We start from the raw sequence: 25,851 nt of genomic DNA on the forward strand, positions 1-25,851 counted from the left end.
CATTCCCTCCCCACCCCACTTACCTGCTTTCCAGCTCCGTTCTGTGCAGGGCAACAAAAGAAGACCCAGCCAATCAGCTGGGACTCAGGAGGCAGAGAATAGATTGGGACGGGCCAGTCAGAGGTGGTATTTGCTGGTTCTCCAAACTACTCAAAATTTACGCTACCGGTTCTCCAGAACTGGTCAGAACCTGCTGAGTACCACCTCTGGTCTGGAGACTAAATTATGTGATGGTTGAGGGAGCTCTATGTCTAGCTTATTGAAGTATCAGCACAGAGCTAACTGTATTCCAGTACTTGAAGTGCTGTCACAAAGAAGAGGGGATTGACTTATTCTCTAAGGCATCAGAGGGCAGGAAAAGAAATAATTGTGGAAGCTTGTTAAAGAGAGATCCTACCTAGAAGTAAGAATAAATTTTCTGACAGTGAGAGCAATTAATCAGTGGAATAGCTTGCCACCTGGGGTTGCTGGTGTTCCACCACTGGAGGTTTACAAAAATAGATGGGTCAACCATTTGACTGGGATATATAAAGCTCCTGCCATGAACAGTCTGGGACTAGTCTAGATAGAAGACCTCTACAGCTCTTTGATTCTATGATTCTAAGGAGAATGTGAAGGAATTGATAGGCTATAGCACTTAGCACTTAGACTTATATACCACTTTATAGTGCTTTACAGCCCTCTCTAAGCAGTTTACAGAGTCGGCATATTGCCCCCAACAATCTGGGTCCTCATTTTACCCACCTCAGAAGGATGGAAGGCTGAGTCAACCTTAAGCCTGGTGGGATTTGAACTGCCAAATTGTAGACAGCTAGCTGCAGAAGTAGCTTGCAGTACTGCACTCTAACCACTGCGCCACAAAGGCTCATAGTAGTGTTATCATATTTAAGAAAGCATGTTTGTCAGTCTACTGTGCTCTCTGCTGAACTTGAATTTTGTGAATTGTTATTCAGATTTCTGTTCAGCTTTGAGATTGCAAACTGTATTTTTTCTGATTTTTATTCTTTTATCTAATCTTTATATCTGAATTTCAATATTGCAGAAAGAAAGAAATAATATACCAACTAGTTTATAACTGTAATTTTCTAAAGAAAGAGAAGTTATTTTAGGGGATCAGCTTTGACCATCCCATCTGAAATAGAAAACTCTTTTTTAGTTAAATTTTCTAGGGTTTCTACTTTTCATATAATTTTTTGCTTAGGCATACTTGTTCATTATTTTACTAAACCTGGAAGGAGAGAGAAACCAATTTTTAGGATCTAATCCAAAGCATAAACTTCATAGCAACCAACCAGGTGGTAAATAAGGGAAACTCAGATACTAAAGAGTAGATGTAGGAAGCAAACACAGGATCAATCAAACAGGACTTAGATGCCTATACTTAGATGTCATACATTAAGTATGAGAAACAAGCAGGGTAAACTTCGAATCCTAGTACACGAGGGCAGATATAACATTGTTGGCATTTTCGAAACTGGGTGGGATGAAACGCATGGCTGGAACATAGATTTAAATTGTTCAAAATAAACAGACCAAACAAAAGAGGATGTACAGATATATTATATGTAAGAAATAACCACACTTATAGAAATGGGGAAAAAAGGATAAAACCTTAATGAATGCATTGGGATTGAGATTAAAGGGAAAAGGAATTACATTGTCATAGGTGCACACAATAGAACACCCAACCAGAGAAAATAGATAAACTTTTTCCTAACCAGTTAGTGAAGCTGTCAAGGAAACACACTATAGTAATAATAGAAGACTTTAGCTATTCTTACATCAACTGGGAGACAAACTGTACCAAATGGGAGAACAAACAGATTCCTGACAAACCGAGCAATTGCCCCAAAAAAGCCAATGCAGTCTTAGAATGCATCAATAGAAGGACAGTATGAAGAGCCTCTTTTTGTCCATCTTTTCGGTTATCATACTGATGTAATCTTGTTGTGTTCTTCTTCATTGTTTTTTGTTCTATTATTTTACACTTTTTTGTTTACACTCTTTTCATTTCTTTCATTTTATTGTTGTAAACCATCTAGAATAATCCCATGGTGAAATAAGCATCAAATATTATTATTATTATTATTATTATTATTATTATTATTATTATTATTATTATTATTATTATTATTATTACTACTACTACTACTACTACTACTACTACTACTACTACTACTACTATTTTCTGTAAATAGCATGCAAAACTACTGTGGGACTTCCGAATACAGACTGACAAAGTTTTGGAACACAATACCCCGGATATCACGATTGTGGAGAAGAAAAAAGTGTGGATCGTCGACATTGCCATACCTGGTGACAGCAGAATCGACGACAAACAACTTGAACAAGTCACCAGATATCAGGACTTGAGAATCAAACTGCAGAGACTCTAGCATAAACCAGTGCAGGTGGTTCCAGTGGTAATCGGCACACTGGGTGCTGTGCCTAAAGACCTAGGCAAGCACTTAAAAACAATTGGCACTGACAAGATCACCATTGGTCAGCTGCAGAAGGCCACCTTACTGGGATCTGCTCGCATAATCCGCTGATACATCACGCAGTCCTAAACACTTGGGAAATGTTCAACTAGTGATTTGTGATATGAAACCCAGCATGGTTATCTCGTTTGCTGTGTATACTGTCATTTTTGTGTATAATAATAATAATAATGACTTAATTATTATTAATACAGACAGATCATAATTTGGAACAAGATGCCAGATATCACAGTTGATGAAAACCAAACCGTACAATTTACTGATATCACTGTACCAGGAGACACTGGAGTCAAAGAAAAAGAACTGGAAAAAATTATAAAAGATTGGAATCTGGCCAATGAAACTACGCGATTATGGATGAAACATGTAACAATTGTTGAGGTAATTCCCCATTAGGAGAATGAGTGCACACAGGGAGACGTAGTGAGAGTGGTGAAGAATAACACACAACCAGCACACAGATACACTGTATAGTAAAATGTAGGTTTTTACTTCCAGTAAATGGTTAAGCAAAGTCCAACAAAGTCCAAGTCATACACGGTTATAGCAGTCAGTATTCAGTCTAGGGATAATCCAAATAACAAAGTCCAGTATCATAAACAGTTCAGTAACAGACTTACATCAAATCCAAGAATAACGACGATCAGTAACAGTCAATAGGGAAAAATGCAGGAACCAAAACACTCTCTGGGAAACCAGGTTTCTGGCTCCATCTTATGGCCGTTTGAGGAACCATACCCAATTACAATTGTAGCATTCCCTTAAAGAGACAGTATTAAAATGTCTATCCTGATTTATATATTTCCAACCCAACTGTTAGGTGACTTACATTCCTAACATTCTCCCCTTTGGGTAGGACAATATATACAACCTTACATTCTAAGTCCATAATCCTCACAGCAAGCCTTATGCTTTACAGAGCCTTGGGCTTTTGTAAAATGATCTGCAATGTTATTTTCTGACATACAGTATTCCAGTTTAATCATTTTACTTTGCACACATTGTCTCACATTTAAATGTCTTAAATCTGTGTATTTTGATCTTGTCTTTACAGAAAGATTGGAAGCCATCTGTATTACTGATTGGTTGTCTTCATAAACAACAATAGAATCTGTTACATCAATTCCCATATCAATCAATAGTTGCTTATAATAAACTAAATCTGTACATAATAGAGATAAACATGACAATTCAGCCTCCATTGTTGACAAACTTAGAAGTTTCTGTCGAATAGACCTCCATCCAATCAACACTTTTCCTAATAATACTACGGTACCTAACGTAGATTTACGTGTATTTATGTCTGTAGCAAAACTTGCATTGGCATATGCAGTTAAACTTAGTTCATCTTTAGGCTCCAAATATAATGCATAATGCATTGTTTGTTTCAGATATCTTAACACACGCTTAGCAGCTTGCCAGTGCCTTTCAGTTGGCTCAGTATTAAACCTTGCTAATTGGTTAACACAGGATGCTATATCTGGCCTTGACCAATTACTGAGATAAGCTACCAATCAAAGACTGATAAATGTTCTTATCAAAAGCAGGACTTTGAACATCACTGTGGCTAAACTCCTGCTTCATCGGTGTTTTAGCCGGTTTACAAAGTTCCATTTTAAAATTCTTTAGTAATTGGTTAATTTTATCTGCCTGTGAGATCTTGTATCCTCCCCTAGTTCTATCTATCTTTAATCCAAGATAATGTTTAATTTCACCTAACTGTTTTATTTTAAATTTCTTTTCTAACAGTGATATTATTTTAGTAGCTTCTTGTTCAGTTTTGGTGATTAATGCTATGTCATCAGTAAACAATAGCAACAATGACACTACACCATTACTTTCCTTTTTAAACAAACATGGATCAGCCATGCCAGCTAGAAAACCTATCTTAGTTAAGTCCTTAACTATACACTGGTTCCACTAATATCCTGATTGCTTCAAGCCATAAAGACTCTTTTTCAATCTCCAGCAATCAGTTGTATTATCATTTTTGCTACCTAAAGTTTTCTTTAAATATATAGTGTGTTACAATGGTGCACGTAGATATGCTGTCTCTACATCTAAATAATTTATAATGTATTTCTCCTTAGCTGCTCGCACTAATGCTGCTCGTAATGTAGTAGCCTTCAGACTAGGTGCAAACACCTCATCGTAGTTGTTTGCTGTCTGACTGAACCCTTGTGCTACTAACCTGGCTTTATGGGTAACAGTCCCATCCACACCTGTCTTTAGCTTATAAATCCATTTACATCCTATGGCATGTTTACCAGATGGTAACTTGACATTTTCGTATACCTCCAACTTTTAGTATACCTCCAGTCTTTGTGTAAGGATTTCAGTTCCTTATCCATTGCTTCCTGCCAAGCATCCTGATCCTTAGCAGGATACAGTTTCAGTTCATTATAATTACCAGGAACTGTATTCACTTGGCATACAATACTAGCCTGATATCTATCAGGTGGTCATGTTACTCTGGTTGAACTGATGGTTTACTTATTTCATCTTTAGGGACTACTTTGGTGTCAATAATAACATCATTGCTGGATTCCTGTTCCAGTTTATTCCACCCAACATGCTCAAGAAATTTAGCACTAGTGCTACAGTAAACATGAGCTGTGCCTGGATCCCAAAACCTAAATGATCTATGGTTGGCTTCGTAATCTACAATAAATAATTTCCTAGCTCTATGTTGCCCTTTCATTCTTACTTGTGAGGGAATATGCACCCATGCTGGTGCTCCAAATGTGTGTAGATAACTTAAATTTGGTTTTCTGCCATGCCAACGAGTGAATGGCAATTCACCAGTTGTTGTGTTAACTACATTGTTTAACACATGATTGCTACACATTATGGCCTCACCCCACAGTGTTTCAAGCAAACCTGAATCAGATAACATAGTGCGAGCCATGGCTTGTAACGTTTGCCCTCTTCATTCTACAAACGAGTTATGTTGTGGTCTGTAAAGTGCAGAACGTTTATGCTCGACACCAGCCAATTTCAACATAGTTTGGAATCTCTTGTTAATAAACTCAGTCCCGTTATCAGTAACTAAAGTAATTACTTTACTCCTCATTTTTCTCTCAGTAAATCTTAGCCAGTTAAAGAAATGTTGGAATGTTTCTGTTTTGTTTTTCATGAGATAGCAGAAACCATATTGTGAGTAATGGTCCATTATACTCAAAATATAGCAGGCACCTCCCAAACTGGGGTTTTTAGGACCAATTATGTCAGCAAAAACAACCTCTAAAGGTTCTTTGGTCTTAAACCCATTCAGTCTGTTTGCTGGAATAACCTTGCTTTTCTCTTGATTACAGGCATTACAGTTTAAATACTTGCTACAGGGTTTTAATTTTACTCCCTCTGACAATTCAACAGTTTGTTTGAGCATTTTGAAATTAATGTGCCCTAGACGTCTATGCAGTAAATGTATACATTCGTCATGTGGTTTAACATTGTTATAAACTGAGTTAGCCATCTGCAACTGGCCATCATGTATCACATATAAATCATTCTCTAAAGTAGCAGTAACACTTTTACCCTCTTTCTCTATTATACAGTTATCTCCCCTAAAGGTTACTACATAACCAATATTAACTAAAGCACTTACTGATAACAAATTAAATTTCAGTTTAGGTACATATAACACAGTTAAATGCTCATTTATACATGAACAATATGCAGTACCTTCACCAGATGCTTTCATCTTCCATCCATTTGCCAATGATACATGTTGCTTACTCGTACACATCGTTACAAACCTCTCTCTATTTTTAGTAATGCATTGCGATGCTCCGCTATCAACAACCCACAAATCATGGTTTACAGTTGAATTGCTAGACATAGCTAAATTAACATTCTTCTTAACCTTCTGGTGATTACCAGTATTCTGTCATTTTCCCTTCTTACAGAATCTAGCTATATGTCCCCTAGCCCCACAAGAACATTTCCTAACAGTATAGGCAGTTGAACACAAATCTTCTTCTTGTGGTTGTTCCTTCCTCAGTTGGTCCCTATCCAGTCGTCTTGTTGCTTCTTCTAACAACCTTCCGGTTATGTCAGTCAATGTCAGTTCATCTTGTGTTCAACTTCCAGTGAAGATTCGTAATCATAATTTTCATCCAATGAGGAAAGAATGATGTAAACTTGATGCAACTCTGAAAATATCAGTTACTTTTCATGTAGCTCTTGAAAAGTTCAAATGAGCTAACATATCTCCACCTTTCAGAAGACGTGCTCTAAACAGTTTATGTGTAAGATGTATGTGTGCACCTAAACTGTTATGAACATAAATCCTCTTCAAATTCTCCCAACACCTAGCAGCAGACTCTTCTTTGTGAATATGGACTAGCTGCTGGTCACTCAGTGTTAGTCCAAATGAATGAACAAAGAGCTCATTCGTTATTCCGTTTAAAGTCAGCTAACTTCTTGGCATTGTCCTCATTTTCTGGATCCCAAGCATTTACATCCGGTGGATCCTGAACTGCATTCCATAATCCTTCTCTACGCAGAAGTAGACTGCACATCATAGACCAGGAAACATAGCTTGTTCCATCCAACCTGGTTATCAGTGATAGACTTGTTGACGGGTCTTGTGCCATCTTTACCAGGACAGTAACCCACAATTAAACAGTAAACAGCTGTCTGTATACGGTATTGTGCATTCACACTAACTCTCACTTATCTGAGCCTGGTATGGCCTGGGCCCATAACCAGTGTTGAGGTAATTCCCCGTTAGGAGAATGAGTTCACACAGGGAGACGTAGTGAGAGTGGTGAAGAATAACACACAACCAGCACACAGATACACTGTATAGTAAAATGTAGGTTTTTACTTCCAGTAAATGGTTAAGCAAAGTCCAACAAACAGTCCAAGTCATACACAGTTATAGCAGTCAGTATTCAGTCCAGGGATAATCCAAATAACAAAGTCCAGTATCATAAACAGTTCAGTAACAGACTTACATCAAATCCAAGAATAACGACGATCAGTAACAGTCAATAGGGAAAAATGCAGGAACCAAAACACTCTCTGGGAAACCAGGTGTCCGCCTCAAGATATCTTCACCCCTCTCTATTCCTTATTTGTTGCTATGCCATTTTTCTCTTTCGGCTGTCATGAAACGGTGGGAGGGGGGAATCTTGGAGGGGAAGAAGGCAGGAGGTGTTTTGCATTCCTTTGCTGGGTTAAGAAGGGGAGGGGGGATTCTTTTCTTTAACTTTCCATTTCTTCGCTAGCCTCTGTCCTTTTCTGCGCAACTGCGAACTTTTATCAAAATATGTCAAGGTCACTGACAGTAGCCTCATCATCACCTGGAGATGACCACATGATCTTATTCAGAAGTTTTAATTGGAAGAATCATTTGATCTTTGGAGGGGGGGAGCAATTATATCCTTTTGTGTATGTGTTTTGCCCGCCAGTTTCTCAGTTTCGGAATTGATTCTGTTGCTACCACATCACTTTCCAGTAAAAGAATAATTCTGCTCTACACCATGGAGTCTGAGTGTTTCTTTCTTGGGATTTAGAGGGAGCAGTCTGACACCAGGTTTCTGGCTCCATCTTATGGCCGTTTGAGGAACCACACCCAATTACAATTGTAGCATTCCCTTAAAGAGACAGTATTAAAATGTCTATCCTGATTTATATATTTCCAACCCAACTGTTAGGTGACTTACATTCCTAACAACAATGATACCCATTATCATCAGGGCACTAGGTACCATGTTCAAGAGTTTTACAAAATATATGAAGAAATTGTAGCTTCCTGCAATAACACCAGCAGAACTGCAAAAAACTGCGCTACTGAGAACATTGTACATTTTAAGAAGATATTTGGCTGATATCTAGGATGCTGACAGCAACCCATATCAACCAGTACCAGTCAATGATATTTGTGATACATTTTTAAATGTTCAGGTGGCTGAGTTTCATGTTTAATGAATAAAAGAAATAATAACAATAATAATAAAAATAAAAATCAAGTGTTAGTAATGATTTATATTGCACTGGTAAGACCACACTTAGAATACTGCATCCAGTTTTGGTCACCATGATATAAAACTCTAGAAAGAATGCAAAGAGGAGCAACAAAGATGATTAGGGGACTGGAAGACAAAACTTGCAGTCTGGGTATAGCAACTGAGTATGTTTGATTTCATGAAAAGAAGAACTGGAGTGACATGATAGTAGTCTTTCAATACTTGGGAAACTGTCACAGATAAGAGGGGGGGGTCAACCTACTCTTCAAAGCACCTGAAGGCAAGGCAAGAAATAACATAAGGAAGCTTATCAGAGTGGTCCTACCAAGAATTAAGGAGAAATTTCCTGTTAATCAGTCAACTGGCTTGTCTCCAGAAGTGGGTGTTCCATCACAGGAAGTATTAAAAGAGAGATAGGACAGCTATTTCTCCAGAATGGATATAGGGTGTCCTGCTGGAGCAAAGGGTTAGATTAGAAGACCTTCAAGGTCCCTTCCAACTCAATTATTTTATATTCTGTAAATAGACTCTGCTAATCAAGTAAAAACTATGTCCTGTTGCTTGTTAAGTTATTTGTAAATTACTTTTCAGAAAACCTATCATTTTGGGGGATATTATCAGTGGGAGATGTGCAAAATGCTGCCCTTACTGGGACCAAAGCAGACAAAATTTCAAGGCCACATCAGAAATGGGTATATGTGTCCTTTTTAATTGGGATGGAGAAATGGTTGTATGATTTCATTCACATGGATTTAACCTTGATTTTTGATTGCATGAGTATCTTTTGGGCAATGATGACTTTGGTGACTTATGTGCCTTTCCCACAAAACAAATCTCAATTTTGGATTTGCAGCAAGAATTATGAAGGAGGAAAGAGGGGGGACACATATGGTTATCTAACCAGGTCCTGGCTGCTCTAGAACTAGAGAAAGGATACTAATGGTATCCTGCAGGGGGTTGGACTAGAAGACCTCCGAGGTCCTTTCCAACTCTGTTATCTTGTTAATATTGTATTTACAGATTTCATTAGACTACAGACTCACAAACTGAATAAAAATTTATCATCTTATATGGATCCAATCTGTATGGTTAGTTTCTGTTTCCAAAAAATCATAGAATCATAGTGTTAGATCATGGAAAGAGAGACTCGAGACCAAAGTGACATTTCAGCTCTTTATTTAGATGTATAGATCGGTACAAGATCTTGGAGACGCAGCAGGCCTTCATATAGGGATTGCTCGCGGCTCGCCAGCCAATGACAGCTCTTTGAATCTCCCACGATCAGCCCGGCCAATCGCGGTTGATTCATAATGAGCCAATCACGGCAGTTCAGTTACCCAATCACCTTCTAGTTTGTGTGGACCAATCGGATACGTGTATTTGGAGTATGCTAATATAGAACACATAGTGCTGCAAGAAACCTTGGAGATCTTCTAGTTCAAGCCGCTGCTTAAGGAAGGAGACTTTATATTATCCTGATCAAATGGTTGTCCAATCTTTTCTGAAAACATTCAGCAATGAGAGCACACATAACTCGGGATAGCAAGATATTTCACTGATTAATTGTTCTCACTGTCAGGAACATTTCTCAGAATAAGCTTCTGCCCATCGCTTTTTTTTTGTATTGTGATTTTTTTTTTATTATGCTGACTAGAACTGAATGCAGTATTCCAAGGGCAGCCTCACCAGCACAGTATAAAATGGTACTTCACATAATCTTCATAGTATTCCTCTGTTGATGCAGTGTTAGACTACATTGGCTTTGTTTAATTCAATTTAGATTCAATTATCATTAAAACCTAAACCAGCGGGCGAGCACATGCATGAAGCTCCCTTCACTGAAGTGGCAACCACTGTACTCATGTGTGAAGCTCTCTTTGTGGGAGCAGCAGGTGCATACACCCGCCACTCACACAAATGAAGCATGCACACTTGCGCACACACACACCTACTACTCACAGGGAACTATCCCCTCTCCCTCGCCAGGCTGCCAAGCCAAAATGGTTGGGGACTACTGGACTAGATGATTTCCAAGTTCCCATCCAACTCTGTTATTCTGAAAGTCACTTTTTTTTGTAAAAAAAAAGAAAGAAAAGAAAAGAAAAGAAAAGAAAAGAAAAGAAAGAAAGAAAGAAAGAAAGAAAGAAAGAAAGAAAGAAAGAAAGAAAGAAAGAAAGAAAGAAAGAAAGATACAACCAAGTACCTGGTGCTGAGATAAAGAGCTTTGAAAATGTCATGGAGCACATTAGCGTCAAGGTTAGGCATCTTCAGTTGCTCATATAACTCGTGTGCACGATAACCTAAAAAAAAAGCAGTCCAAAAATATCTGCCTACTTTTGAGCTCAAGAATTGCTGCATTAGAAACTGTCAAACTAACTTACCCAGTTGGATGGCTAAAAGCATGTTCCCCAAACAAAGCTTCATGTAAGCCAATGATGATGCTAATTTAGCAATTGTCAGTAACCCTCCTCCAACAACTTGAAGATGAGAACTACGTTTGATGGCCATTAACTCATACTTCATCCATTCATGTTGGCAACCCATCATTTGATAGCAGAGGGAGAAATCCATATAGGATGAGATTATCTATGATATTACAAATAAAGGCACAAATGAACTTTGGCACCTACTAAGAATATTTTAGTGGAAAGAATCTAGTATTGCTTTAGTTGGAAACTTGCAGGACCTTTCCTCGAACTTTTTCAATTTGGCACTCACTCCAATTTGAAGGCCAAAATTGGTAATAATAGTTCTGGAAGATGATCTTTGAAATGAGAATAGTGTATACATAACTTTGCTGGACTTCTCAATGTTGTTTTTTTCCTGTGAATTCTAGTATCTTATTAATTTGCATCAAACAAATGGTTGAATTTTCAAAAAACTTAAAAACCCCACTATCCCCACAGTAAAGCATTTATAGTATCAGATTGTATCAATGGTCTTAATATCCTTTGTCTTACATAATACATTCAGATGAGCAAACAAAGCATTGAACATTAGGGAATATAACTGTGGCACCTTTTTTCAATATATATTTGGATGATATCAACATTGCTGCCTTTTTTCTAAAGTTGTGAAGTCAGAGTTTAGTTTTATTGTGGCTGCTTCTTCCCATATTTCTTTTTCTTATTTTTCTTTATACTATGTTTCTTTTTATTTAAAATTTTATTTAGAAAACAAGGTAAAACTTTTTAACCTAAGTAATAAATTTATGGCAGTAAATTAATGTTAGAATGTGAGATAATGAGAAAATCAAGAATTAATTACTAGTGCAGTAATGTCATCCACAGCAAACCAGTGTAAGTTACTATACGTATCTGAATTTAAACCTGTTTATTTCCATTACTTACAGTAGTTTAGATCAGCGGTCACCAACCGGTGGGCTGCAGCCTACTGGTGGGCTGTGAGAAAATTTTGGTGGGCCGCAGAGAAATCTCACCCCCAGAGCACCCCCCCAAAGCAATTAATCCAGGCTGTGCAGAAACACAAGGGTGCACCACCCACAGGGCCCACGGGAACTGTTCACTCCTTACCCGGCAAACTTGCCTGCTAAGTTGCTATTTTTCTTTTTTTTCCCCCCAACCATCAGCTGTTCTGCTGTGCCGGGAGATTTAGATTAGATAGGAAGCAGGAAATGGTTGCATTTCTTGTTTTTTAGCTAATCTTTAGATCTTCGGCTCTGCTTTTAAGCACAACTGAACCTCCTTAGGACTGAAGGTTCTATTATTCAGTGCAGACTTATGGCAAGCAAATTTTATGTGACAGACTGAGCTAGCCGATGGCAGATAGATCACTGAATGATTCTGTGAGCAACTCAATCTGCCTGCCTGCTTTGCCTGTTTTTGGGTAAAAGTTGCTCTTTTTTATAAAAAAAATCAATATTTACAATCATTGTGTGTTGTGAGTTAATTTTGTGAGTTTGCTTGCAAGCAAATTTTATGCAACAGACTGAGCTAGCCGATGGCAGATAGATAATTTTCTGAATGAATCTGCGATTCTGTGAGCAACTCAATCTGCCTGCCTGCTTTGCCTGATTTTGGGTAAAAGTTGCTCTTTTTTAATAAAAAAATTCAATATTTATATAAATATTTATAATATTTACATACAAGCCAGTTACATGACCACCAAGCCACACCCACAAATTAGGCCATGCCTATAGAACCGGTTAGTGGTCCTGGGATTTAAAATTATGAGTTTGGTGGTCCCTGAGGTCCAAAAGGTTGGCGACCACTGGTTTAGATAGTACCCGAGTACTTTTTTTCTGTATTACAGTTATTAATGTGCACAAGAATCCTTGCACTTGACAGCTGCATTAAATGTATGATTTTTAATTATCATCATTATACATTATACATCAAATTGGACAGAGTACCCAAAGAACAATTGACCAAACCCTGAGAGTGCTAATCCAAACAAAATTATCTACAGCATGAATTGTCAGGTATCATTTGATACCAGTTTTCTCTCTATAGTATACAGAAAAAAAAAAAAAGAATGGCAATAGTCTGCAAGGGCAGAAAAGACATCTAAGTATACCTGAGATTCATCTTGAGACTCCTCTGCACAGTTCACCTGCATGAGGGCTGCCAAACGGGTGAACGTTTTCTTATTTCTGGCTACATCCAGATTGAAGAGCTGCCACAGTAGGGAAAGGCAGTGACCCTGCTGGAACAGAATTGCTAGTCTCTTCTCCCTGCTGTAAAAGCAAGAGCAACAATTCACATGGCACGAAGAATATCAGATCTACCCAAGCACACCCAACTTACTGGCTATGAGAAAACTAAAAGACCCAAGATCCTCCTGTGACTACATACAGTGAAAGCTGACTTGGGAAAGATTTGTATCAGTCAAGTCATTTGTTCAAGCCATTCTGCTGTAATTCTGTCAGGCTACAGAACTTTTCCCATTCACTCAACTAGAATGAACTTCTGAAAACGTATCAAAATGTATCAAAAAGGAATCCTTTATTGAGGTGAGACAATTCATGTAGGAGTTCAAAGCAGCGTCTGAGGTCTCTCAGGCATACAGGGATACATAAGGGAGTTTACAACCCCTCCCCTTATCTTGATGTGTATTTAGTGAAACAAAAGCCAGTATGTTAATTCCTCCCCACCCCTTTTGTTAGGAGGGCCATCTGGCTTTTCTCCCTCCATTGTATCATGTGTGGGTTATACAAATTTGATATAAGATTAAATATATTCAGGTTACATCAAGAAAGGATTTCTTTATCATTCTCCCTCCCCCTTTTTCTTCTTCCACAGATGAAGAAATGACAGATACACGGATCTGACATCCTGCCCTCCTTAAAAAACAGATAGGTCTACCTGGAAAAAACAAAAATCATGCATTACATTTGCAATTCAGGATGGTTTATCAGGGTATTTTAGGTGGAACTTTCATAGTAATGTGGGTGCTTTTACATGCTGTTTGGCTACCCCCTTGTTTTCTGAGGAAGGAAGGTGTTTCCAAGCTACTAAATATTGTGTGGATCCACAGTGAGTGCGTGAATCAAGGATATCTTTAATTTCAAAATGTTGTTCCCCATGTACCATGATGGGGGTTGGAGGTGTGGGAAGGGGGTGTCTGAGGTTTGAAGTGATCTCTGGTTTGATCAAGCTACAGTGAAATACTGGATGAATCTGCCTAAGTGTTTTTGGAAGTCAAAGCTCTACCATTACAGGGTTAATAATTCTGGAGATGGGGAATGGGCCAATGAATTTTGGTGCTAATTTCTTAGAGGGTTGTAATGATTTTAAGAATTTTGTGGACAAATATACACGGTCCCCAATCTTGAAAGGTTTAGGTGCGCAACATTTTTTGTCTGCTTGAGTTTTGAAAACTGCTCTAGCTTCCTGTAAAGATAATATTATCACTGGCCACATGGCTTGTAAGTTATCCATCCACTCCTTAAGGGAGGGGATTTCAGGTTCTTTGGTGGGTAGTTCCAGCATGGGGTTGAATTCTTGGCCCGTGGCTACCTGGAATGGAGTGAACCCTGTGCTACTATGGACTGAGTTATTGTATGCTACCTCTGCAAAAGGAAGATCAGTCCAATTGTCCTGTTGGATAAAACATCTTAAATATTGTTCTAATACGCTGCTCACTCTCTCTATCGATCCATCAGTCTGGGGGTTATTTCCTGACGACAACCCCTGGGTGGAGCCTAATAGGTTTAAAAACATCCGCCAAAATTTGGATGTGAACTGAACACCCCTATCTGAGATAATCCATTGGGGGGGCTCCATGAAGGCGATAAATGTGTATTAGGAACATTTTTGCCAATGCCTTGGCAGTTGGGATCTTTTGGCATGGAATAAAGTGAACCTGTTTGGAAAAAAGATCAGTTACAACCCAAATGACAGTATTTCCAGCACTTTCGGGAAGCTCCACTATAAAGTCCATAAAGTCTTTCCAGGGAGCAGAAGGGTCTGCTACTGTTTGTAAAAGTCCAGGATATTTTCCTTGTCTTCTCTTTGCAGCAGCCCAGGTGGGCAGCTCGCAACATAGTTTTCAATGTCCTTTTGGAGGGACGGCCACCAAAATTGTCTGTTGATGAAGTGCAGAGTTTTTACAAATCCAAAGTGTCCCGCTATTTTGGAGTCGTGGCAGCGTTTCATGAGGTCCATTCTCTGGCTTGCAGGGACATAAAGTTTGTTCTCTACCCAAGCCAGTCCATCTTTGAGTAAACAAGTGTTTTTGTTAGCCTGGAGCCAATCGTCCTTAAGTAGTGCCTCCTTAAATATTGACGTCATTGTGTCTTCAGTCAGGGATGATTTTTTTTCCTCTTGTGCCTTGGTGATTACTTTGGCTGCTAGTTGGGTCAGTTGGATCATCGGTTTTATAACCTCAATCTTTTTGCTGTTGTATTGGGGTTTTCTGGACAGTGCATCTGCTAAGAAGTTCTTTTTCCCAGGAAAATATTTGAGAGTGAAATTAAAACGTTTAAAATATTGAGCCCACCTTGTTTGTTTTTCTGAGAGTTTCCGTGGATTTTTCAGGGCTTCCAGATTTTGTGATCAGTCCACACTTCAAAGGAGGTTTGGTTTCCTTCCAGGAAATGTCTCCATGTGAGCATTGCCCACCGCACAACATATGCCTCTTTCTCCCATATGGCCCATCTTTGCTCAGTTTCCATCAGTTTCTTGGATGTATTAGCGCATTGTTGTAATTGTTCACTTCCATTCTTTTGGAGGAGGACTGCTCCAACTGCAACATCACTGGCATCTGCTTGGATGACAAAAGGTAGTGCAGGATCTGGGTGCTTAAGGACTGGTTCTGCTGAGAATAGACGTTTGAGCTTCTTTTTTTTTTTTAAACAGACTTTATTCAGTTTTCACATTAAAAACAAAAATCTCTTTTTAGTGGACAACATATTTCCGGGTCATCATCTTTACATACAAATATGACAGAAATTATACATTGATATATGCATACTTAATTCTATTATTACCTTTTCCATTCCAAATTTTCAGTAAGGAGAGAAACAAACACATTAATTCTAGCCTCTTTCATTAATTTCAATCAATTTTGTTTCATTTCAATTATTTCAAATATAATCCTTTAATATTTATTTTTAAACGTAAAGCTAAACAATATATATTTGCCTAATAAATAATAATAAGGTTTAATTCTAAGTTCTTTCATTAATCCCAATCTAAACATTTTTAAATTTCATTTCAATTATTTCAAGTATAATCCTTAATATTTATTTTAAAAATAAAAATAAACATTATATATTTGCCTAATAATGGTAATAATGAAGTTCAATGTCTCTCCTTACTTTTAATAATCTATATTAAACTTATTAAGCTTATTAATTTAGCTGGTTCTTTAGTCTGTCACATTCCCTTTCCATTACACTTTTTTTTATAAATTCTAAATTAATACAGATCTTAACACACCCACACAAAAAGAAAAAAGAACAAGTATAAGTTTCCCCTTTTACTATTTTAAGTGTTCCACCTTAATGATTAGAATATACCTTTATTCCCTCATCTTAATTCCCAATAAACCATTAGTCATTACATCTTCTCAATTGGATTCCACAGCATATTTCCCCCCCTTTAATAAGAGTTATCAGTATCTATATTAAACTATTTTCTAAATATTTTTAATTGCAGAAATATTCTTATTACCCCTTGTCACCCTGCAGAATCCCCCCCTTAATTCATCAACCATTATCTCTGAAAAGGCAATTTCTTTTCAACATTTTACTAGTTCTGTGTTTCTCTCTTTCACACGCGTGTTTCCCACTGCTTCTCCTCCCCTCTCTTGCCCATGTCTTTTCTCATTCTTTCTGCATTTCCTGACTTCACAAGTATTCCTTCTTTTAATTGTAAAGAAACAATTTCCTTTCAACATTTTACCAGTTCTGTGTTTCTCCCCTTCACATGCGTGTTTCTTACTGCTTCTCCTCCCTCTCTTTTCCCCATAACTTTTCTCATTCCAATTTATCTCCTTAATATCTTCCCTTCCCCTTTTCTGCTGAATCTTCCTGCATCTCCTAACTTCACAATTATTCCCCTTTTTAATTGCTTTCCTGAAATTCAACTTTTTAACCTTCCTTCTTTCCCCACTTCTTTGTAACGTTCTTTGTGTTAATTGTCCATTCAAAATGTCTTCTTCTTGAGTCAATTCCTGCTCCTCTGAGAATCTTTCTTCTTGTTCTTCAATCGCCATTTCCATTTTTTCTAGCACAGAGCAAAGTGATTCGCCTCTTTCCTGTAGTAATTCTCTCATATTTTTAAGTTCCATTTTTAAATCCCAGAGAGATATCATCATTCTTATATTTTATGATCCTTAAAGTCCACAAAAAGAAACCACTTTTACTTTCCTTCTTTCTTCTTTCAATTTTTTAAAGTTCTCAGCTATTCCAGTCCAGGGTCTAAACCAAAAACATCAATCAGTCCCACAAACAATCTTTCCTTCCTTACTTTTTCCTTTATTCTGGTTCTGCTTTCACTTTCCAAAATTCTTACTTTGTTTCAATATTTCTGTAATGTTATATCCATATCAGTTCATTCAAAAACAAAATGTTTTCCTTTTTATTTGAACTAAATTTTTATCAAAAGGTGACACTCTCCATTATACGAAGTCTTCACTTTTTCCCCCTGTATTTTTATTTAAGGTTTTTCGAACCTCAATATTCCAACACAATCCAGTCTCCAATTTGTAAACTTTATTATTATTATTCTTTAACAATCTTAAGTCCAGCTTTAATTTTATACTTGATTATTCCCAAATTATTTTAGTCCAATTTCATAAAATCTTTAATTCCAGCTTCTTCCTTTCCCGGTTCGAAGCCCCATTTAGCTGACAAAAATATTTTCCTTTTTTTCTCTGTCTCTTTGTAATTTCGCCGCTCACGTTTCTTTTCTTAAAAGTTCTATGTTACCTTAATCCCGGGGTACTTTTATTTGGTTATGTTGCCCAGTTGTCCCGGTTCAGATGTTATCCACCTCTTTCTTCCCTCCTGCACAAATCTTAGTCAAGCTGAGTCATCCTCTTCGGGATGGCCATTTTAGACCATCGCTGCAGTCGTCTTCGGGAGGAAAAAAAAACAAGCCCGGGGGGGGGGAGATGCGGCTCCCCACAAACAGGCTTGTTGCTTCCTCTTACTCCGCTGCCCCTCCAAGGCAGTTTCAGCCCCTAATCAGGATGATTGGGGCTCTCCGACGAAAGAGCACGAACGATAGCCGCAGAGAGTTGCGATCTACCGCCCGTCGGCGAGGAGGCTCCGCCTTCTTTTTTCACGTTTGAGCTTCTTGAATGCCACTTGGCATTCCATTGTCCAGATAAGGGGTTGCCTTGGTTTGGGTTTCTCCCCCTCTTTGTTTTTAGCAAGTTCGTGATAGGGATGGCAATGTTTGCAAAAGCTGGAATGAATTGGTGATAAAAGTTTGCAAACCCCAGGAAGCTTTGCAGTTGTTTGCGGGTGTGCAGTGGGTCCCAGTTCAGTACAGCTTTTACTTTCTGTGGGTCCATCTCTATTCCCTCGTGGGATATTCTATACCCCAAATAGTCAATTTTTTCTTGGTGGAATTCACATTTAGAGAGTTTTGCATATAGTTTAGCATCTAAGAGTTTTGTGAGGACTGTACAAAGTAGCTTGATGTGTTCTTCCATCTTTTCCGTGTAGATTAAAATATCATCAAGATACACTAGAACCCTTTTATATAAAAATTCATGAAGGGTTTCATTGATCAATTGCATAAACACGGCAGGTGCTCCTTGCAGTCCAAAGGGGAGGACTTTAAATTTGTAGCATCCCAATGGTGTGTTAAAAGCTGTCTTCCACTCATCCCCTTCCTTTATTCTGATGTGGTAATATGCCTCTCGTAGGTCTAACTTTGAAAAAATATTTCCTTTCGAGAGGTGGGCTAACATGTCCTTCATGAGGGGGAGTGGATACATATTCTCTATGCAAATTGCATTCAATTTTTTGTAATTAACACACAGACGCATGGAGCCATCTGTCTTTTCATGGAATAACACTGGGGCAGCTATTTTTGGTTGGGTGGGTTCAATGAAACCCCTTTTTAAATTTTTATCGATAAATGCTCTGAGTTCTTTCAGTTCTCTTGGACACATGCAGTACATTTGTGGTTTTGGGAGTTAGCCCCTGGTAGGATTTTGATAGCGCAGTCTGTGGCTCGATGGGGTGGGAGTTCATCACAAGCTTCCTCACTAAATGCTTGGGCCAGATCCTGGTACTCATTGGGGATGTTAATGGGTTCAGCCGACTGTCTGGTCATGGATGATTCTCTGTTCTCTGTCCCTTTCTTTATCCCTTCCTCTGAGCTATTTGCAAATATTACGTCTCTCTGGAATTGTACGGTTCCTTTCCTCCAATTTATTTTTGGATTCCATTTCCTCAGCCATGTGAGACCTAGGACTAGCAGCTCTTCCATTCCTGGGGCTACAATGAATGTGAGCATCTCCCTATGGTTCCCTAGTCTTATTTTCAATGGTTCTGTGGTAAACCTGGCTGGCTCCCCCCCCCCCCCATAGTTCCATATAATTGGCAGAAAGCGATGGGATTTTCCATTTCTTTCAGTTGGATCCCCAATTTCTCTGCAAGAGAGGGATTTATTAGGCATTGGGTGCATCCTGAATCCAGCAATGCTGCAACTTCCTCCCCCTTCCCTTGGCTGGGAATAAACAGTCTCAGGGGTAGGGTGATTGGTTCAATTGGATTGCTTACCAGCGGGTCATCTTCCGGATCGCTTTTGGACTGGCTCATGTCCCCTTGGAGCATTTGGGAATCTTCCTCAGGGTTGGGGGGGCAATCGGAATCCCACATCTACTCGGCCTCTCAGGCCAGTCTCCTTTCCTCGAGGGCTGGATGTTCCAGGTTTCCCCCTGATGGGTGGTCTGGCTTTCTCGCAGGGGTTTTTGAATGGCATTCTGCTGCATGGTGTCCCTCCTTTCCACACTTAAAACAACCAGACGTTCTTGGAGTCATGGTGGATTGGGGTTTGAAGACTTCCCATTTCCCCTGGGGTGGGGATCTTTTCCAAGAGTTGCCACTGCGGTACCGGTTTCAAGTCATGTCTATCTCCACTTCCTCTGCCATCATGTACCATTCGTGCAAAAGGTTTGGGGCACTACAGGCCAGGCAGGTAGCGTATAAATCATCATTTAGTCCATCTTTGAACCAACAGACTAGGATATCCTCTGACCAGTCTACCTGGCTGGCCAGGTCCCAAAATTCCTCAATGTATTCTGCTACTGGGTGACGGCCTTGTTTTATGACTCTAATGCGGTCGCGGGCTTTTCTATCGGTGAGGGGGTCCTCAAAGCGGTGGCATAAGGCCGTCATGAAGCGATCAAGGTTCCTTAATTCTGGGGCGTTGACGTTGTGGAGCATCACCATCCATCTGGCTGCTGCCCCTTCAAGGGCCAGGGTGACAAGTCATACTTGGGACCCCTGGGTTGGGAAATCCCACCCATATTCTTGCATGTAGGTGAGCACTTGCACCAGGAAAAATCCCAGTTTCTGGGGGTCTCCATCGAATTTTACCCCCAAGGGTGGACCTTCCTCTGCATTTGTATGTCTCTGGGTTGGCCAGGGTTAATCCCTTGATCCGGGGCATTTAGGGGTTGGGTACCTGGTATGGCTGCTGGTTCTTCGGCTTGTCCCTCTGCCCGCTCAATCTCCACTGGATCTGGGGTGGCGGCTCAGATTCTCTCATTTTCTGGTTCCCTCACTCTCCTGCGTTGTCGTCCTGGTGCATCCCTCACGCTGAGGTTCTCCAGGGATTCCCTCACGAGGCAATTTATGTACCGTCTCATTTGGTCGTCGGCCGGTGGCTCCTCGTCCCATTCTTCCTGATTCGATAGGGCCTCCAGCTCCAATTTCCACCCAGGTTTACGATTGCCCCGGGTGAAGGTTACTCCTCTGGTTCTTCCGTCCCAGCTGTCTCTTTTTCCTACACCTATAGACCACCGGGGCTTGGTGGAGGTTTTGTAGGCAGCCTCGCTATCTTTGATGGGGTGCACCGAGTCAGTATCTGGTTGGCGTTTCTCCCCAGCATTCGGCTTCCCCTTGGTCCTTGCTTTACTCAGACATTTTCCTTTCTTGCAGGGTCCCCTCAGCAGAGTTAAGGGGTTTGTTTTTTGTTTTTTGTTTAATTTCCTCTCCGGGCTGACCTCTATTGCAGACACTGCTTTATGTCAGGCTACAGAACTTTTCCCATTCACTCAACTAGAATGAACTTCTGAAAACGTATCAAAATGTATCAAAAAGGAATCCTTTATTGAGGTGAGACAATTCATGTAGGAGTTCAAAGCAGCGTCTGAGGTTTCTCAGGCATACAGGGATACATAAGGGAGTTTAGAACTCCCCCCCTTATCTCGATGTGTATTTAGTGAAACAAAAGCCAGTATGTTAATTCCTCCCCACCCCTTTTGTAAGGAGGGCCATCTGGCTTTTCTCCCTCCATTGGGGAAAGAATGGTGGGTAGGGGAAAACGGAACAGGGTTGCACCCTTTCCCAGTTGCAATCCGGATTAAGGAGTCTCCTGCACCCACCCATCCAATCAGTCTGGGGTCTGGGACAACACCACCTCACCCCCAGCAGCCTTCTGTAGGTTGGCAAGGGCATGCGTGCATGGAGGTGGAATTGGGGTTAGGAGGCATGGGTGGGTGGGGGGAATGGCTTGCACCCTTTCCCTGCCACTCCACTCGGACTTGCTTGGGCAGGTCCCTTCGGTGCAGCAGGCTCAATGGGGTGGACCTGCAAGGACGGCACCTAGAACACGGCAGTGGCGGCACATTTGAAAAGTAGAGCAAAGCCAGAGGTCGGTAATTTTTGTTGCAAAGAATCAGAAAAGCTTCTGGACTGTGCACAAGAAGGGACACACATGTCAATGCAATTCAGCAACATAAAATAAAGAAATACAAATAAAACAAATCAACAAGAATCAGCAAAGCATCTCTGATTAGATTCTATTCACTACTAGCTAAAAATTTTAAGAATTAGAGCTGCGAGGAGGCAAGGGGCACTCATCTCTGTTTCCCTCTAGGATCGGCCTTGGAAACACCTGCCCTCACAATAAGACTACCTTTCTTCCACTGCTTGTGCAGGGAACCCAGGAGCGGCAGCATATTGCATGCTTTTCACTCCAAGCAGTCTGGGCTGGAAAACACATGGCTGGGGTGGAGCCTTATCCCCACCAAAATTGGACTCCCTTTCTTCCAGTGCTACTGCAGGGAACCCAGGCTTGGAGGAGCAACAACGGTTTGAGGCTTGTTAAGGAGGACCACTCCGGGCTACAACACAAGGCAAGCGTGGGAACCAGAGAGCAGCAGCAGCTATGTCACGGGTGTGACTCTAGGCAGGCAGCCTAGGCAGGTGAGGTGAAATAAGGAGTGACTGGGAGAAGAGGGAAGGGGTGGGTGGATTGGGCAGGGCCAGACAGTGGTGCAATTAGCCAGTTCTCCAAACTGCGCAAAAATTTAACTGGTTCACTCGAATCAATCTGAACTGACTGAATCCCACCTCTGTCAATGAGTAGCCTTAATGGTACTATGTTTACATGGAGGAGTATAAGCAGTGGAGTACCACAAGGTTCCATCTTGGTCCCAGTACTCTTCACTATCTTCATAAATAACTTAGATGAAGGGGAACTTATCAAATTTGCAGATGATACTCAGATGGCAGAAATAGCAAACACCCTAGGTGATAGGGTCCAGATCCAGATGAACCTGAACACTGAGCTCTATCTAACAAAATGAAATTCAATGTAAAGAAAGGTAAAGTCTTACACTTAGGCAAGTAAAACCAAAAGTACATGTACAATTTAGGTGAAACATGGCTTAATAGAAGTAACTGTGAGAGGGATCTTTGAGTCCTAGTGGACAATCAACTAAATATGAACCAACAGAGTGCTGCAGCTGCCAAAAAAGCCAATGCAATCCTAGACTGCATTAACAGAGGTACTGAATCAGGATCACATGAGGTACTAGTACTGCTCTATAAAGCCTTTGTAAGGCCACTTGTAGAATACTGCATCCAGTTTGGGTCACCACACTATGAAAAACATGTTGAGATTCTCAAAAGAAGAATCTCAGAGAAGAACAACAAAGATGATTACGTGCCTGGAGGCTAAAACATATGAAAAATGGTTGTAAGAACTAGGCATGGCTAGTCTAGTGAAGAAAAGGACCAGAGGAGACGTGATAGTAGTGTTCCAATATTTGAGGAGCTGCCACAGAGAGGAGGGGGTCAAGCTATTTTCCAAGGCCTTGGAAAGGTCAGACAAGGAATAATGGATGGAAGCTGATCAAGGAGAGATTCCATGTAGAAGACAAGGAGAAATTTTCTGACAGTAAGAACAATCAACCAATAGAACAGCCTTCAGGCATTGTGGGAGTTTCATCACTGGAAGCTTTCAAGAAAAGATTGGATTGCCATTTGTCAGAAATGGTGCAGGGTCTCTTGCTTGGGTGGAGGATTGGACTAGATGACCTACAAAATCCCTTCCAATTCTGTTAATCTGTAATATCTTTCAAAAATCTGTTGGCACTGGGGAACCACCTGAGGGTTGGAAAAAAATCAGATAGGTTTTTTTTAATAACAGTGTTCCAATATTTGAGGGGCTGTCATAGAGAGGAGGGGGACAACCTATTTTCCAAAGCACCGAAAGACCAGGAAAGGAACAATGGATGGAAACTGACAAATTCAACCCAGAAATAAGTAGAATTTTTTTGACAGTAAGAACAATCAACCAGCTTGTTCTTAGAAGTTAATCTCTGGCGGCTTTCAAGAAGAGACTTGGATTGTCACTTGCCAGAAATGGTTTAGGGCAGTAGTGGCTAACCTTTTTTGTCTCCTGTGCCAGCACCCAGTAGGCAAAGTGCACACACCCCTTGCCCCCTGTGCATGTGCGCACAATCCCCCTGTGTATCCCGCGCATCTCTGTGCATGTGTACGCATCTCCCGCGCCCCTCCCGCCCCTTGCGTGCCAGATACCCAACAATCAGTTGTTGGGCAGGCAGTGCACAGGCATGCGCAGTGGGGCTCTTCCAGGTGACCTCTCGCATGCCGGCAGAAGTGGCTCTGCGTGCCATAGGTTTGCCATCACGGGTGTAGGGTCTTCTGCTTAAGTAGGGGGTTAAACTAGAAGACTTACAAGGTCCCTTTCAACTCTCTTATTCTGTTATTCATTCTCTCCTGTGTATTTTGCATATTTGAATGATTATTTTTATTTTTATTAATGATTGCTTTAGATATTTATTGTTTGATTGTAGGAATTAGGTATGGCTGGTGAAAAGAAGGGCTAGGGGAGACATGATAGAATGGTTCCAATATTTGAGGGACTCTTACAAAGACAGGGGGGGGGGGGTCAACCTATTTTCCAAAGCACCAGAAGGCAAGACAAGAAGCAATGGGTGGAAACTAATCAAGGAGAGAAACAACCTAGAACTAAAGAAAATAATCCTGACAATGAGAACAATCAACCAGTGAAACGGCTTGCCTTCAGAAGTTGGGAGTACTCCATCACTGGAGTTTTTAAAGAAGAGATTGGACAGCCATTTTGTCCAGAATGCTATAGGGCAGTGATGGCTAACCTTTTTGTCATCATGTGCTGAAAGTGTGCGCATACGCATGTAATAGCACACATGTGTGCCTGTACCCACATAATGCAATGTGCACACGACCCCTCCTGCTCGCCCCACCTGCTTGTGCATGCACACGTGACCCCCCCATACTCCACCCCCCCACCCCGTGCATGTACGCGTAACCCCCGCGCTCCCTGTTTTGAGCCTAGTAAGACTCCCTGCAGCCTCCTGGGAGCAAAAACGGGTCGCACAACCCCCGCACCCTATCTTTGCTCCTGGAGGCTGCAAGGGGGCCTACTAGGCTCACAACGGGGAACGTGGGGGGCTGCACCGCACCCTCCCTGTGCCCCCTGCCCCCACGCATGCGCATGTATCTCCCGCATGTGCCCCGCCCTGCGCATGCATGGCATAACTTGAAAATCAGCTGACGAGTAGGAGGCACGTGCATGTGCGCAGGTGCAGTGGAACTGAGCTGGGGTGACAGCATGGCTCTGCATGCCATAGGTTCTCCATCATAGGTATAGGGTCTCTGCTTAAGTAGGGGGTTGGACTAGAAGACCAAGGTACCTTCCAATTCCTGTTCTGTTCTGTTCTAAAATGCTCCCTTCTCCCACTGCAGCCCACCCACCCTCAGCCTTTATAAACCGTTTGTGAGTATCCTTACCCACTGGATATTTGCCATAAAGTTTGTTTGTTCTGATGAGACAAATGTTTGGAGGTTTCCACCATAAACATGCAAAAGGCTCCTACAACAGTTATTGGGAAGGTTTTCTTCAGTAAGCTCAAAGCCTTCTTTAGCAGTTTTTTTGCAGAAGTAATTTGACCCATATTGTAACAGACCTATAGACATGCAGACAGATAATAATAAAAGAAATTATGATTTTTTTTGTATATCTCCTTTATGATGCCTAAAAATGTGTGAAGACCTCTCCTCATAAAATCACGATCTTGCAGCATGGCTAAATCTACTTAAAACCAGTGGTGGGATTCAAAAAATTTTACTACCAGTTTTGTGGGCATGGCTTGATGGGGAAGGATACTGTAAAATCTCCAATCAGAGGTGGTATTTGCTGGTTCTCCGAACTACTCAAAATTTCTGCCACTGGTTCTCCGGAACTGGTCAGAACCTGCTGAATACCACCTCTGCTTAAAACACAAGAATATATATTTAAATCAGCCAAGAAAAAATAATGAGACTTCTTTTGTACTAAACACTTCTATGAAATTATTTTTGTATCTTTATATAGCATAGAAGCAGAAGACACAGCACTTTGTAGGGTCTTCTACCTGCTTCCTATGTATCTTCTCTG

General features: G+C 40.5%; 1 protein-coding gene across 1 annotated transcript in view; it reads right to left on the reverse strand.

Moving 5' to 3' along the window:
* Positions 1-25,851, reverse strand: part of ADCY10 (adenylate cyclase 10) — a 178,465-nt gene that overhangs the window by 16,938 nt on the left and 135,676 nt on the right. The window contains 4 exon segments of the mRNA XM_087958990.1: positions 10,680-10,776; positions 10,858-11,062; positions 13,013-13,172; positions 25,206-25,381. Coding sequence (XP_087815116.1) covers positions 10,680-10,776; positions 10,858-11,062; positions 13,013-13,172; positions 25,206-25,381 — 638 coding nt within the window.

Source organism: Notechis scutatus, chromosome 3, assembly GCF_049901735.1.
Source record: "Notechis scutatus isolate UNSWTSFEM ecotype Mainland chromosome 3, rNotScu1.2, whole genome shotgun sequence".
Classification (NCBI taxonomy): Eukaryota; Metazoa; Chordata; class Lepidosauria; order Squamata; family Elapidae; genus Notechis; species Notechis scutatus.